A 14,822-nucleotide genomic window follows, 5' to 3' on the forward strand; every position below is an offset into this window, starting at 1 on the left:
TTTTTTAAAATATTTAAAATAATTGCTGGGAAGACTGACATAAATAGTTTTATTAGGTTTTTTTTTTTTTTTTTGAGACAGGTCATTTTGTAGCTCAAACTGGTCATGAACTTGAGAATTAGAGACTAATTAATTTCTAAGTGTGAGATTAATGCCTAATTTGAAAAATCATCTATATGGGCCTATAAGCCTAGCTACTCTAGAAACTGACATCTGAAGAAACATGGTTTAAGGTCAGCCTGGGCAGAAAAGTCCTTGAAACTACATCTCCAAAATAGCATGGCTCAAGTGGTAGATTGCTAGCCCAGTGAGCAAGCAAAACAAGCATGAGGCCCTGAGTTAGAAATAACCATCTATAATAAAATTCTGATTTTTTATATTGATGAAATGTTCAGATTAAGTCACATTCAACTAATTTGATGAGTTTAAACACATTTTTGTCAATATGAAAAAATGTTTTTAATCTGTAAGTCCTTCTGAAGCCTTGATGCCTGAACACAAAGAACTTAAAATTTATCATCACTCTACATCCCAAAACAAATACCTTTGAAACAATTGAAATGATGAGAAACGTTGCAAAGTAAAAAATTTTTTTTTGTGGGAGAGATTGGTCTTGGTGCTTGAACTCTGGGCCTAGGCGCTGTCCCTCAGCTCTTCAGCTCAAGGCTAGCACTTTATCACTTGAGCCACAGTGCTACTTCCAGTTTTCTGGTGGTTAAGTGGAAATAAGAGTCTTACAGACTCTCCTGCCCAGGCTGGCTATGAACTGTGATCCTCAGACCTCAGCCTCCTGAGTAGCTAGGTTTACAGGAGTGAGCCACCGGCACCCAGCTTACCAAGTAAAATTTAAATTATCTGCTGACTACCTAATTCTTTCCCTAGTTTATTATCTATCACAGGTAAACAGGACATGGATTTCAGATCACTTTCTGCCTGCCTACCTTTTCTCTGCGGCTCTGACTCTGATTCTGTGATACGTTTCTATCCATTAATATTCATAGTTAGCTACAGAAATGGGTTTTCTCTCAGAATGAAATGTTGAACTTTTCCTGGTTTTCTCATAGGACTTCTTTTGCCAGACATTGTGATACCTCACACTTCACCATAGTTACTTGGATGGGAATTTGGGTGGGTTCAAACAGGCAAGTCTCAAATGGATATTTTCTCTATTGTTTTCCAAACTCTGTGACACAGAGCTAGCTATTAGTCTTTTTGGAACAGCCATTACCTAAGAGAGTGTGGGACATATGGGGTTAAATCTAATCAAAGGATGTCTTCACTGCAATACTTCTCCAAAATTTTAATGGGCTAAGATGTGTTGCCGCTCTCTTCAGGCGTGTTGGGATAACGCCCCATTTTCCAGGTGTATTTACCTATGTATATAATAATGAACTCTCTGAGCATTTTCTATTAGCACCTCAAGGATCTGTGTTTACACAGAAGTCTCTGTGGGAACTTTCATCTGGAAGACTCTATTGGGAAGAAGTCATAGGTTTTAGGCCATATTGGGAGTAAAACTTCATTCCATCAGAAAACCTGACAGAAATTCACTTGAGGGCTAGAGATAGTCTGCCTCTGATTAGCACATGGAGGCAGGATGTGAGTGCAGTAGACTCTCTGAGTCAAGGCCAGAGCCTGTCCTGACTGCCACAGAAACCAGCTTCATGATATGAAGACCCTTACTGTAGGCTGAAGCAGGAGGGACCCTGGATGTTTCCAAGGGTACTTAGTGACAAAGCAGCAGCTTCTGCAGCAAACCCTGACTTTGCACTTGTGTGACACACTCACGTTTTTCCCATTCATGTGAGCCCCGTGTTCTGGATGACTGGTCAACATTCCTTTGGGTAACTCATGGACTAGGCCCCTTTACACATCTCTGGCATCTTGGAGTTCCATGTTCACATCTGGACACACATGTCACATGCATTCAAGTTGTTAGGGTGGTTGAGAATCACATGGCCCTACCTAGACTAAAGAACTGGGAATTGTAGCATTGGCTCAGCACCTTCTTCCTTCCTTCCCTCCTTCCTTCCCATCCTTCTTTTTGCCCTTCCCTTCCCTTCCCCTTCCCTTCCCTTCCCTTTCCCTTCCCTTCCCTTCCCTTTCCCTTCCCTTCCCTTTCCCTTCCCTTCCCTTCCCCTTCCCTTCCTTCCTTTCTTCCCTCCCTCCCTTCTTTCCTTCCTTCTTTCCTTCCTTCCTTCCTTCCTTCCTTCTTTCCTTCCTTCCTACCTTCACCTTTCTTTTTTCCTTCCTTCCCTCCCTCCCTCCCTCCTTCCTTTCACAAGATCTTCTGCTAGTCTAGGATGGCCTTGAATGCGAAATCTTCCTGCTCAAACTTCACAGTACCAGGATTACAGCCATGAACCATTATACAGCGCTTTGATAGATACTTTCAGCATTAGATTTTACATGATGAAACCTGTTGCACAGGCTAGGCAACAGCATCCATTCCTCCTTTTTCTGTGTGTCAACCCATGGACGAGATTGAGCCATGTTGCTGCCTAATGGTTGTGCTTCAGGACGCTACTCACTTTATATTCTAGTAATATAAATGCCCTTGTGGTTGTAGGGCTCAGTGATTCTTTACGTATTCTTCTCCTCCCCCATTCTCTCATTTTTTGATCCATCTATGTAAACTACCAATTGTACAGAAGAACTGAGGCTCCACTGGCCACCTGTGGTTGATGCCCATAATCCTAGCTACTGAGGAGTCTGAGATCTGAGGATCACAGTTTGAAGCCAGGTCTACAGAAAAGTCCGTGAGACTCTTAACCACAAAGAGCCAAAAGTGGGACTGTAGTTCAGGTGGTAGCGTGCCAGCCATGAGCAGAAAAGGTAAGGGACAGCACACAGGCCCTGAATTCAAGCTCCAGCACAGGCTCCCTTTACGTGTGTTTGCGATTTAGTAGAGATCACTTAACACATTTTTCTGGAGGTAGGTAAGACACTAGATGGCTTTTAAATTTTTAGAAATTTAATTAGGAAACCATATTGATAAAATGTAAAATTAATAGTTATTAGTAGAATTAATTTTATTTTAATACAGTTTATTAATTTCATTAATAAGATTTGTTAAGTATTTCTCAAGTTGTTGTAGAATATAAAGCAAGAATAGGATCAGAAAATTTTATATCTGGGAGAAAAGTTTCATGGCTAATAGTACCTGGGACCTGGGATAAGACATATTAGGGGAAAAAAAAATGGATGAAGAGTTCGGCTTAGACAGGTTGATTTTGAGAGAAAATAGCAAAGAGAAACATCTAGAAACTTTTTTGAAGACTGTGGCTCAAGATTCAGGAGCTCAATCATGGGTGGAGACATAGACTAAGTCTTCAGCAGAATTAGCTGGAATCAGGAGCACCCAGACCACGGCAATGGGGAAGTTAGTGGAGGTGAGCTGAGGGTCTGAGGAATGCACCTGCAGGGAACCTCCCTTCCCTACGTGTTGAAGCTGAACACATTAAGTGGAGCCTGCGGAAGAGCCAGAGAAGAGAGATCATGAGAGGAAAGGAAGAAAACCAGGACGACATGGAATCACTCCATTTATGGAGCAGGGAGTTCAAGGAAGTACGTCCCCAGGCCACCAGCTTCCAAGAGATTAGGAACTTCCAAGAATGAGAAACAGCCACCGAGAACAGTTTCTGTAGGATGGAAGGGTTAGAAACGAAACTCTATGAATCAAGAGTCTGATGAGTGCTGGGTTTGAAAACAGTGGGAGTGAGAACAGGAAGAGCGGAAGGACAAGTGTGGGATGTGGCATCACCACTGAGGAGAGAGTTTCAGGAAGAGAAAGTCCTATTTGCAAACTAAGAAAAAAACCAAGTGAATAGATTTCTGAGGGCCTAGAAGGTACAGAGTTCCAAAGAAGTGAAGAATGGAGGAATCCCCCTTCCTGTGTCACAGGAAGACCCAAGCAAGGACAGAGAAGATGTAAAAGAATTCCAGATGGACAAGAAAAATCTGATCTCCAACACATGCTTCTGTGGAGAAAGAACAGTATGGAGTTCACCTTTGTCATAAGGATTTGATCTTTTTTTTTTTTTTTTTTTTTTGGATAAGCAAGCAGCCAGGGTCTGTAGTTTGCTGGGGGGTAGGGAAGTGTTTGGAACTAGACTTTGTTCTACTTGGAGGAGATTTGGAACAATCACTCCAGTGACTGGGCTGTGAGCCACTAGCATGTGAATGAGATCACTGAAGATGTAGCTCATGGTATCAGGTTAAATGGTGGGTTGTATTAATTGAGTTTCCTACCTTTCCCCAGAAGCATGATTCTTGAAATCCTCTTGCTAGGAAAGGGCTAGAGAAATGTCCCTCTGGAAGCTGCTATTCAGTAATAAAGGAGACTTACTGAGCCCAAGTACACAGGCCACATGTGTTCACACACATGTATGATCCTGTGTATGTGCACACACATATACACGCATGCACACACCATCTTCCAGTTCTTGAAAATGGCTTTGAATGTTGGATACTGTCCTCTGAAGTCCTCCCCTTCTTCCAGAGGTGACAGGGAAAAGAACACTCTTCATCTGGTTTTGGTGACAAAGATTTGAAAGGTGGGAGATTGAAGTATGGCAACGACTTAGCAATATGATACTCAAAGATCCCTTCTCTGATTCTCCTCACAGGGATGGCCTAATTAGTAAAGATGAAATGATGGCTTACTTCCTGAGAGCTAAATCCCAACTACACTGTAAAATGGGACCAGGATTTGTCCATAACTTTCAGGAGATGACTTACCTCAAGCCAACCTTCTGCGAACACTGTGCAGGATTTGTAAGTTTGCTTTCCATTATGTTTTTTAAAATTTCCCTTATATGTAGTTATTTTTGTCATATTCCAATAAGGTAAGGAAAGGGTAGACTGAATAGAATCCACCCATCATCTGCTTTAAATCAGAAGTAAAACATGGCGGCTCCTTAAAATCTAAGACTCAGTCAAAACCAAAGCAAGACCCGTGAGGTTAGCCATAGTCTAGGTATGTAGAGCTAGCCAAGACAGGGAAGGCTGGTGAGGCCTCTTAGTCCAAGAAAGTGGTTTGTCTGTCTAACCTAGGCCAGGGAAAGATGTCATACCAAAGAGTGCTGGCATTCATCATTGGGATGCATAAATGACGACAATTAAGGGGAACACTAATGTTAACCAGTTCCTTCTAGCACTTATCTAAGAGCGTATTCATCACTACAAACCCATCCTGGTGTAGCTTAATAACTCCCAATTTAAACAGGGAAAAAATAAATCTTTGGAGAGAAGATGATGGTAGTAGGAATAAATAAATACCACTTACTTAACCTTTTTTTTTTTTTTTGCTGATCCTGGGACTTGAACTTAGGGCCTGGGTACTGTCCCTGAGCCTCTTTGTGCTAAAAACTAGTGTTCTACCCCACTTGAGCCACAGTGCCAGTTCCAGTTTTTTCTGAGTAGTTTATTGGAGATAAAAGTGTCACCTACTTTTCTGCCCTGGCTGGTTTGAGGAGTCTAAAGTTAGGCATTTGTTTCTAAGCAGACGTCCTCCTGGAAACAGATAAATAAGAGGTAGCTGTCAACTCAAAGATGGCCCCAGGTAGTCATAAGAAACTCCTGTGGTTATGAGGAAAGACCAGCCTAATTAGTCTTCACCCACCCTAGGGAGGAAAAACTTCCTTTTCTGTTAGTGTTCCCACAGGAAGTGCATGACCAGACCACTCCATCCGAAAATAAATGTGTCTCTTTTTACATGTGTCTCTAGTTTTTCTATTATGATTTAAAGTTTAAAAAGATGCTGAGGCAGGGGCTGGGAATGTGGCTTCATAGTAGAGTGCTTGCCTAGCATGCATGAAGCCCTGGGTTCAACTCCTTAGTAACACATAAACAGAAAAACGTGGAAGTGGTACTGTGGCTCAAGTGGTAGAATGCCTAGAGCAAAAGAAACTCAGGGACAAGCTCCAGGACTGGCAAAATAAAAAATAAAGGCACAACCTTAAAAAAAAATGTTGAGGCATCCAGGTACTGTTGGCTCATAGCTATAATCCTAGCTATTCGGGAGGCTTCGGTCTGAGGATCACAGTTCAAAGCCAGCCAGGCACAAAAGTCTGTGAGACTCTCTTATTTCCAGTTCAGCACCATAAAAAGCCAGAAGTGGAGCTATGACTCCAGTGGCAGAACACTAGCTAGCCTTGAGCAAAAATAAACTCAGAGACAGTGCCCAGGCCTTAAGTTCAAGCCCCAGGACCAGCACCAAAAAACAAACAACAAAAAACCCTAAAAAAAAAAACACCAAAAAGCAAGCAAATAAACAAAATAGAGCTTAAGTAGGATGGGCTGGGTGTAATGCTGTCCTGTAAAAGTCCAACCTCCAACAATGACCAAGTAGCAATGTGCCCTGGCATGGTTCCCCCATGGTTAGGATAAGTCATCTGTCCTATGGTGAGGTGTGATGATGATCAACTCTGCTCTTTTAGACTCATGAGAGCATCAGTGCTGGTACTGAATGGCCCTTCATGCAGCTGAGATGAAGTAGAAAGCCCTGGACTTGGAGTCTGGAACCCAGGGGTTTGAATCTCAGTTCTGCCCTCTATGTCTAATTCTATGTCCTTGAATAAGGTCTCTGAGTCTCTGTTTCCTACCTGCAAAAGGGACTCCACAGAACACTTAGCCACCATGTTATTATTGTAGTGATCAAGTTAACACCAGACATGCTGCCGCAAAGAAAATATCAAGGGGGGGGGGGGGGAGGCGGGGAGATGGGAAGGGATAGGAAGGGGAAACAAAGGAGGAGGCATCAATGCTTGATAAGAAATGTACTCATTACCTTGCCCGTGTAATTGTAACCCCTCTGTACGGTATTTTCACAATAAAAATAAATAAATTTAAAAAAGAAAATAAATAAAATAAAAAGAAAATATCATGGGATGTTTGCTATATTCCTTTTTAAGCATTCCTTGACACTCAGAGTTCTGAAAGTAGGCCATCTTTAGTTTTTATAATCCTTTATATTTTTTACATGTACTTAATTCCATTGGTACAGTTTTATTTAATCTTAATTTACAAACATAAAATGATTGCCTTTTTTTTTTAAAAAGGAATCTATAAATAGAACTCTAAAGATACATCATTGAAAGAAATTGTGAAGGAATGCAAGAGACCATTTCCCAGTCGCCTTGGCTTTTCTTTTTTTGAAAATAGATTCTATTTTAAGGGTAAGGAGGACAGATCCTACTTTCCCTGCCGTACATGTCTGAATTAGGAATCGGGAATTGAATGAATGTTGGTAATCCCCATATTTTATAAATGAAGACATTAAGATCTGGAGAAGTTAAGGTGACTTCCTGGAGGGCACTTGGGCAATTAGCAGCAGGACCATGAACCATAGCCAGGGCTCGTAATGGTCAGTCCAGCGCTCCTGACATCATGAAGAATTCCTCCAAATATTACCGCAGCCTTTGATCTCAGGACAAAGGATTGTGGGAAATACTCCTGATACCCAACTACATGAGTTCACCTTCTACTTTCCTTGCCTGGTGCACTGAGTCAGTTCTTCTCCCTGGCTAGTGTTTTCTCATGGTGGTCAGGTGAGCATTGGAAAACAATGTGCTCACTTTCCCTCCTGCTAGGTCCTGAATTTTAGTACATCTCCCTCTATTGTCTTACTAGTTAGCTTATGCTAGCCTCCTGCCTGGGCTCCCTAGTGCTAGGATTACAGCTGTGTACTCCCCAATTCCCCACAAAGTTGTACTTAAGTCATTCTTTCTGCCCACTGCCCTGGGTTTGCTAACATGCAGACCACCAGAAACAATGCCCTCCTCTGTTTTCCTTAAGTGACACAGTCTCCCTTACTTACTAGCTATGACACCTTGTAAAGATGAAGAAAATATTGTCTCAAAAGGCCATCATGAACATCAAGTAGGTGAATACATATTAAGAGCTTTAAACTGTGCCTTTCACATAACACGAGATCAATAAACGTTAGCTATCATCATTAACTATTCCTATTACAAGCTATTCCAGCAGAGAATCTTTTTTATCACTACAAAGTTTTCCATGTGGTAGAACCTGACAGATTTTTACTTCCTGGATCATCATATTCACCTTTTTTAAAGGAGAAGCCAGCTAGCTATCATCTTCAGATCCTTGTGGTTTAGACAAAGCATGACTCTCCTGACCACCCACTTCTCTTTCCAGTCCTCCATCCCTTTTCCGGTCATCCTTTGCTTCTAGGTCTTTCAGCCATTCAGTTGTCAAATAATTCTTCCTAGCCCCTAGGCAGAGTGTTGCCCTGTCTCAGAGGTGTTTGTATCTTAATAATGTATTCTGATGAAACCCACACAGCCCTTAATAAAGCATTTTAAGTAACCCTTGAGGCTCACAGAAGTGCTGGGTTTTCCACTGGTGGGATTTCGTTGTTAGGAAAACGTTAAAGAACAGTCTAGCTGCTGCCCTGAGTCACTGTGTGTTGGAATTCACTTGTTCTTTCCCTAGGGCCATGATTCCCACACTTGGGGGCTGCAATGGCCTGAAATACATTATGAAAATGTTCACAAGCCCCAGGAGGCCACTGATCCTGCTTCTTTCCACATCATTTCATTAAGCAAACAACACACACCTATCCTGACCTCTGGAAATGTTGGCAGTGGAAGTCTTTCACCTTGAGCTAAGCCTCTTTAATTAAGTTGAGCCCAACACAGTGGTATGTGGTGCCCTCATTCTCCCTGTGCTCAGCTCTGTGGGCAGAGAGAAGGGAGGACTTGGAAAGGTTTCCTTGAACTCAATGAAGCCTACAAGAGGACAGTAAAGATACCACCAACAGGATGACAGCACAGAACTGCCTGGGCAAAGATTTTCTTTTAAACCCTTCCTGAGGGCTGGGAATATGGCTCAGTGGTAGAGTGCTCGCCTAGCAAGCACGAAGCCTTGGATTTGATTCCTCAGTACCACATAAACAGAAAAAGCCAGAAGTGGCACATAAACAGAAAAAGCCAGAAGTGGTGATGTGGCTCAAGTGGTAGAGTGCTAGCTGTGGCTATTCAACTTGGCTTTGTTTGGGATTCTAGAACCATAATAGAATAAGTATTCCATAAGAGCCACGCAGCACTGGTTGGTTTTACAATCAGGGAGAGGTTGAAGAAAAGAGAGGAATGGAGAGAGGAAGGGTGGGCAAATGCAGTCATGATATTCAATGTGTATAAGTAAACATGGAATTAGGTAAACTGAGGGGATGCATAGGGTTGGGAGAGATGGAGGAGAAAGATGAGAGGGTATGATTGATCAAGATGTATTGTAGTCCCAGACTGACATGTTGAGTGGAAATCACTTTGTGCAACTACTTAAGAATAATGAATAAATAAATGCTAAAAACTGATTGGCCCCTTGATTTGCTTATAAGCCAGGGTTAGGGAGACCGAACAAGAGAAAAACCACTAGTTAATATATTTTCTTCAGATTGTTAGGATAAGTAAAAAGAACTTCATTACTGTGGCCACTGACACTGGATGTTTGGGAAATGTAGCTGTTATCTCTCATTCCTCCTGGTTTCTGAGGAGGTCTGATAAACAACTTAGTTTCAGCTTGGTGGTATAGAAACTGAGTGACTCCATTTTTATTTTAATCTGGTCTGTTGGGGCCCCGTGCAGCAGCTTAGTCCAAAACACCCATCAATTGCAATTCTAATTTAATAAACACATCCTACTTATCAACCACTTGGAAGTCATTGATCTTGGTTAGCAGATTCTAAGCCTTTTTGATGTCTCCAACTGCCCTGGCATAGATCAAACATAGAGCAAATATGAATATTGAATCCATGAATACATATAATCCATTGCTCTTCTGGATTCCTCAAGGAACAAGTACAACTCAGAAAATATAGAGGCAGAATCCAAATCAGTGCTCTTCTTAGAGTACTTTATTTCCCACAAAGGGCATCATTATTGAAGGGTAGGGAGAGTGAGGGGCTTGTTAGAAGCCCCAAGTGGCCATCTCTCCCAATAAATTTTCCTGAGGCTATATCATCACCAAAGTACCAACTTCAGATTCTCATCCCATCACCACAGCTGGAAAGACTGGGGGAGGGCTTTCCTCTCAGATAGGAAGTGTGTCCCCAGCAGCTACATCCTGTTTGTGTTCTTATTATCCTGTTTCCCAGGACATCCTTTTCTGTAGCCCTGTTTTCCTTCAAGATTTTTCTTCAGATTCCCTGACTTTCCTTTGTCTTTTGTTACAGCTCTGGGGCATCATCAAGCAAGGATACAAATGCAAAGGTAAATAAATGTGGGTGTTTTTTTTTGTTATCATTGAAAAAAGTATTTTGACATTTTTCAATAGGAATCAATTAGTCTGGTTTAACCACTGAAGCAATTGGCATTATCTAGAATTGGGGGTCTTTCTTGAACGAATGACATAGTTATCATGTTCAGGAAAGAGTCCCAGTTTTGGAGAGGTAAAATGTGAAATTTTTTGATTGGTTGTTTGATTTTCAAAACAGAGTCTTTAAAAAATTATATTTGTATTATCCTGAAGTAATTGCACAAAGGACTTACCATTCAACAAATTGGTTTAGGAATGCATGCATCTTGGGCAATATTACTCCTTTCATCATTCTTCCCATCCCTCCCAACCTGTCCTCTCCCTTCAATATTCATAGTTTTGTAGGATAAGCCATTTTATGAGTGCATTCTACCCTCCCTCCCCTCTTTATTCCTCTACCTCCTTCCCTTTAACCTCTTCCGCCTTTCAAGTACCAGTTTCTTGGTATTCATCTGGTGAATTGTGAGTTTGTCTTTAAGGAAGTTACACCTTCCGAATTCTCCCCTGAAAATACCGTATTTTGTTGAATACATTTGTGGACACATGGCAGACAACTCTGTATGTGTTTTCATATACATTTATATTTTAGTTCTAGCTTCCATGTAGCAGAGAAAAACATGCATCCCTTGTCTCTCTGGCCTGATTTACTTCATTCACTTCAGGTCATTTTTTCCAGGCCTATCCCAGGATCTTGATATGTATGTAACCCAGGATGTTTGGAATTCACTTTTTTTTTTTTCTATTGTTGGTGGTGGTGGTCATGGGACTTGAACTCTGGGCCTGGGTGCTGTCCCTCAGCTCTTCAGCTCAAGGCTAGCGCTCTACCACTTGAGCCACAGCACTACTTCTGGTTTCCTGGTGGTTAATTGGAGATGAAGAGTCTCACGGAGTTTTCTGCCCAGGCTGGCTTTGAACCGTGATCTCAGATCTCAGCCTCCTGAGTAGCTAGGATTACAGAGTGAGCCACCAGCGCCCAGCTGGAATTCACTTTTTAAGCCCACACTGGTGACAAATTTATGACCTTTCTGTCTAAAATGTGAATTGTATGGCTTGTTGAAAAGAGGACAGCAAATTCCCCTAATGACACTGCAGCTTATCCCTCAGTGGTATGATCCTTTGAGAACCAGCACCAGTGAAGGTTGGAACTGAGGGATTTCTGAAGAGAGACAGGCCTACCTAACTAAAACACTGCAGAGAATGGAAGGAGCCACACCTACTGTTGGAAGAGGAAGGCTGCTCTCTCTCTCTCTCTGCTCCCTTCTCTACTAAATCACAGGGGCAGTGGAAGAGGAGAAGCCTTTACACTCGTGGTTGCTTGTAATGAGCTTACTTTTAGTGCCCCCATTTCACTGACATTTATAAACAAATTTATAAATATATAGGGATTTAGCAAATGCCATATGCAATACATATTAGAAATGTGTTACTTGTTTATACAGGCTTATGCTACATCATTGCTATTTAAGCAGGAGCTGGTTCTTGGTTAGTATCTGACTGTCTTCACCAGACCTTGCTGTGGGAGGTTTCTCAGATTCTGCTGTCCCCTGCAAAGCTATAGACTCCATGTGGAGCCTGTTTGTGGAGCAGAAGCCAGCCTTGTTTTCTACTTCCATACAATGAAAGGAAGCAGAAGATATAATCACATACTCTGGAAAAGCACTTGGAAAATGGAAATGAATTTTACAGAATGGAGCAACACTATACCCTAATGGAGAGGTAGCAGGTGGTCCTGCTAATAAGAGAAACTGAGGCTCCATAAAAATGTCCAGTTAGCTTTAGGCTAAGGCAAACAGATGTCTCAGGTTGGATTCTGTTTGTTTGCTCGGCAGACACTTCAGTGACTTGAATAGAGAAGTAAGCTGAGGGAATTATGAGAACTTTATTCCTACAGGAAACAAGGAAGAGGCCCAAGGCTCTTTTCCACCCTTAAAACGCTCTGCGGGCATAAGGAGGACTCTAAGATCCAACCCAGAGCCTGAAGGAGAAGAGGGGAGGGGAGAGAAGATTCTAGAACCCTGTCAGCACCAGGTCCATGTCCTTCCCCCTCACCACCTATGATGCACTTGGGATTTTTTTTTTTTCAGACTGTGGAGCCAATTGTCACAAGCAGTGCAAGGACCTTCTGGTCTTGGCCTGCAGGCGACTTGCTCGGGCACCCTCCTTGGGCAGTAGTCATGGATCACTGCCAGGAAGCCCCTCACTGCCCCCAGGTAATGCTCTCTGCTTTCTTGGCTGCCACACTTCTCCACCCTTCGACCTCATGTAGGTTCTTGGTTTAAACCAAGTCTAGTAGAAACACCAATGAGCGTCCATGGCTAACCTCCTTGATCCTCCTCACTTTCTATGTTGTTGTCCTGCTAAAGGCGCAACTCAGCTGCAGCTAATGTAGTCTGTCCCCTGCGTGGTGTGTTCCTCTCCAACCTTGACCTTGAATGTGGGACTCCTGCTGTATCTATCCCCTTGGGAGGTTGGCTGTCAAACAGATGCCAAATACTCACCTTCCTCTTTCTCCTCACAGTGCAGGATGAGGTGTTTGAGTTTCCTGGGGTCACTGCTGGACACCGGGACCTGGACAGCAGAGCGATCACACTGGTCACCGGCTCCTCTCGTAAGATCTCCGTGAGACTTCAGCGGGCTACCACCAGCCAGGCCACCCAGACCGAACCTGTGTGGTCAGAAGCCAGCTGGGGGGATTCTGGGTCCCACACGTTTCCCAAAATGAAATCCAAGTTCCATGACAAAGCCGCCAAGGACAAAGGCTTTGCCAAGTGGGAAAATGAGAAGCCAAGAGTGCAAGCCGGTGTGGATGTGGTAGATCGGGGCACCGAGTTTGAACCTGATGAAGATGATGGTCAGGGAGAGACCAGATAGGATGGTGAGGTCAGTGTCCGTCAGTCCTCAAATGAAATCAGGAGGTTGGAGGTGCTGAGATGGGCTTCGGTAGGCAGCCTGATAGTTCTGAAAGTAGTGTTTGCGGGAATCGAGGCATACCTTTGCCAGGGTGGCTGTTGGCTAGTTGTGTGACCTGGGGAAGATGGCTGCTTCTCCCTGCACCTCCTTTTCCTTGTGTGGAAAATGGAACTGGCTTGTGTTCTAATGCTTTGCAAAGGTGGTCATGCCTGTGGACTCCATATATCTAAAATCCAGGGCACTATGCCCCTGAGCTTTAATTGTTCAAGCAAGAACCAGGGCCCAAAGTCAGGGCAATGGAAGCAAGAGTTGGAGACAGAGCAAAATTGGAAAGATTTTTCTCTACAAAAAAAAAAAAAAAGACTTTTGACAGCAGCACCGAGAAAAGGTAGTGAGAGTCAGAGATAAAGACCCCAAGGCTCTGTGAACCAGCTCGGCCTCTACACAAGGGTTACATTCAGATCAGCTCAAGTCAATTAAGACCCATATGGAATCTATTAGAACACACTGAAATTATAAATTGATTCAAGATGGCGTTCAATAAATCTATGAGTCAACAGCTCGTAGGATATGAAGAAAAAGGATTTGGAGAAATTTAAAGCAATGTCATGGAGCGTGGCCATCACCTCCCTGTGGAAATGGCTCCTGAATGGAGTGTTGAGCTGGGCAGAGATTCTCCTGGACTGAGCCAGTGTGCTTTGTTCTCCTGGGTGGCCCTCCACATTCCACTCTTCTGGAGACCCAAGCCCACAGTCTCCACACTTCCTCCTGATAAAGCAAGCCCTGTTAACCTTTAGCCATCATCCCTCTAGCTCTATCCTCACTGAAGGTAGGAACAAGGCCTTGTACTGCCCCAGCCATAGGAAATGTATTACAAAGTCTTACAGGGCTTGTTTGCTGCCTTCCCTTTCCTCCCCACCCCTCCCCTTCCCTTCCCTTCTCTTTCCCCAGGCTTGAACTCAGTGCTTCCAGTTCCTAAAACTGTCTTGCTCACAGCTGGCATTCTAATACTTGAGCCACACCTCCAGCCCAGTTTTATGCTATGACCTGAAACCTCTCACTAGCCCTCACCTGTTACAGGATTCCAGCACCTTCTAGTAGAGCCAGGCTGAGGACAAAGCCTTTATTTAACCTGAGGGCTCTTGGGTGACATTTATTCAAACTACACCTCCTTTTCTATTCTTTCTTTTCCCCTCCTGTCTCCTCTCCTCGCCTCTTTTCTCCTCCCCTTTCCCTCTTTTCCCTCAAGGGAAAAGTGCAGATGTCAAGGGCACTAACTTTTGAGAATCTCTCTGTGGGAGCTGGGGGTGTAGGTCAGTGGTGGTGCACATGTCTAGCATGCGTAAGAATCTGGGTTCAATCCTCAGGACTAAAAATAGGTGAAATAATATTTTCTTTAAAAAAACTGCTTTGTTGAAATAAAATGCACACACTATGAAATCCACATATTTTCAAATGATCTCTTGGCCTTTCAATTTCTCATCTCATAAATCATAGGAAAGCCTCACTGACCACTAATATTTAGTTTCTCTGTGCCAGTCATTAAATGCAGTTATGGTCCTGTGTAAAATGCATATATATGGCGTGTAGTTTTACGTTCAATCAGATCAGTAGAAAATGAGAAAACATTTGAC

The 14,822-nt window shown here is 43.0% G+C and overlaps 1 protein-coding gene across 7 annotated transcripts in view; it reads left to right on the top strand.

Annotated features, from left to right (window-relative positions):
• Rasgrp3 (RAS guanyl releasing protein 3) overlaps nt 1–14,822 on the top strand; it is a 104,189-nt gene that overhangs the window by 84,583 nt on the left and 4,784 nt on the right. For 6 of the 7 annotated variants that reach the window (XM_070025349.1, XM_070025351.1, XM_070025348.1 and 3 more), the window contains 4 exons: nt 4,629–4,776; nt 10,196–10,232; nt 12,363–12,488; nt 12,797–13,158. In XM_070025349.1, the coding sequence (XP_069881450.1) occupies nt 4,629–4,776; nt 10,196–10,232; nt 12,363–12,488; nt 12,797–13,149 (664 nt within the window). In that variant the 3' untranslated portion in view covers nt 13,150–13,158. Of the gene's footprint in view, nt 1–4,628; nt 4,777–10,195; nt 10,233–12,362; nt 12,489–12,796; nt 13,159–14,822 lie in introns of those variants that run through there. The other variant, XM_070025355.1, reaches the window with a different exon arrangement.

This window comes from Dipodomys merriami, unplaced genomic scaffold (assembly GCF_024711535.1).
Source record: "Dipodomys merriami isolate MVZ:Mamm:240054 unplaced genomic scaffold, mDipMer1.0.p SCAF_17, whole genome shotgun sequence".
In the NCBI taxonomy this organism is placed as follows: domain Eukaryota; kingdom Metazoa; phylum Chordata; class Mammalia; order Rodentia; family Heteromyidae; genus Dipodomys; species Dipodomys merriami.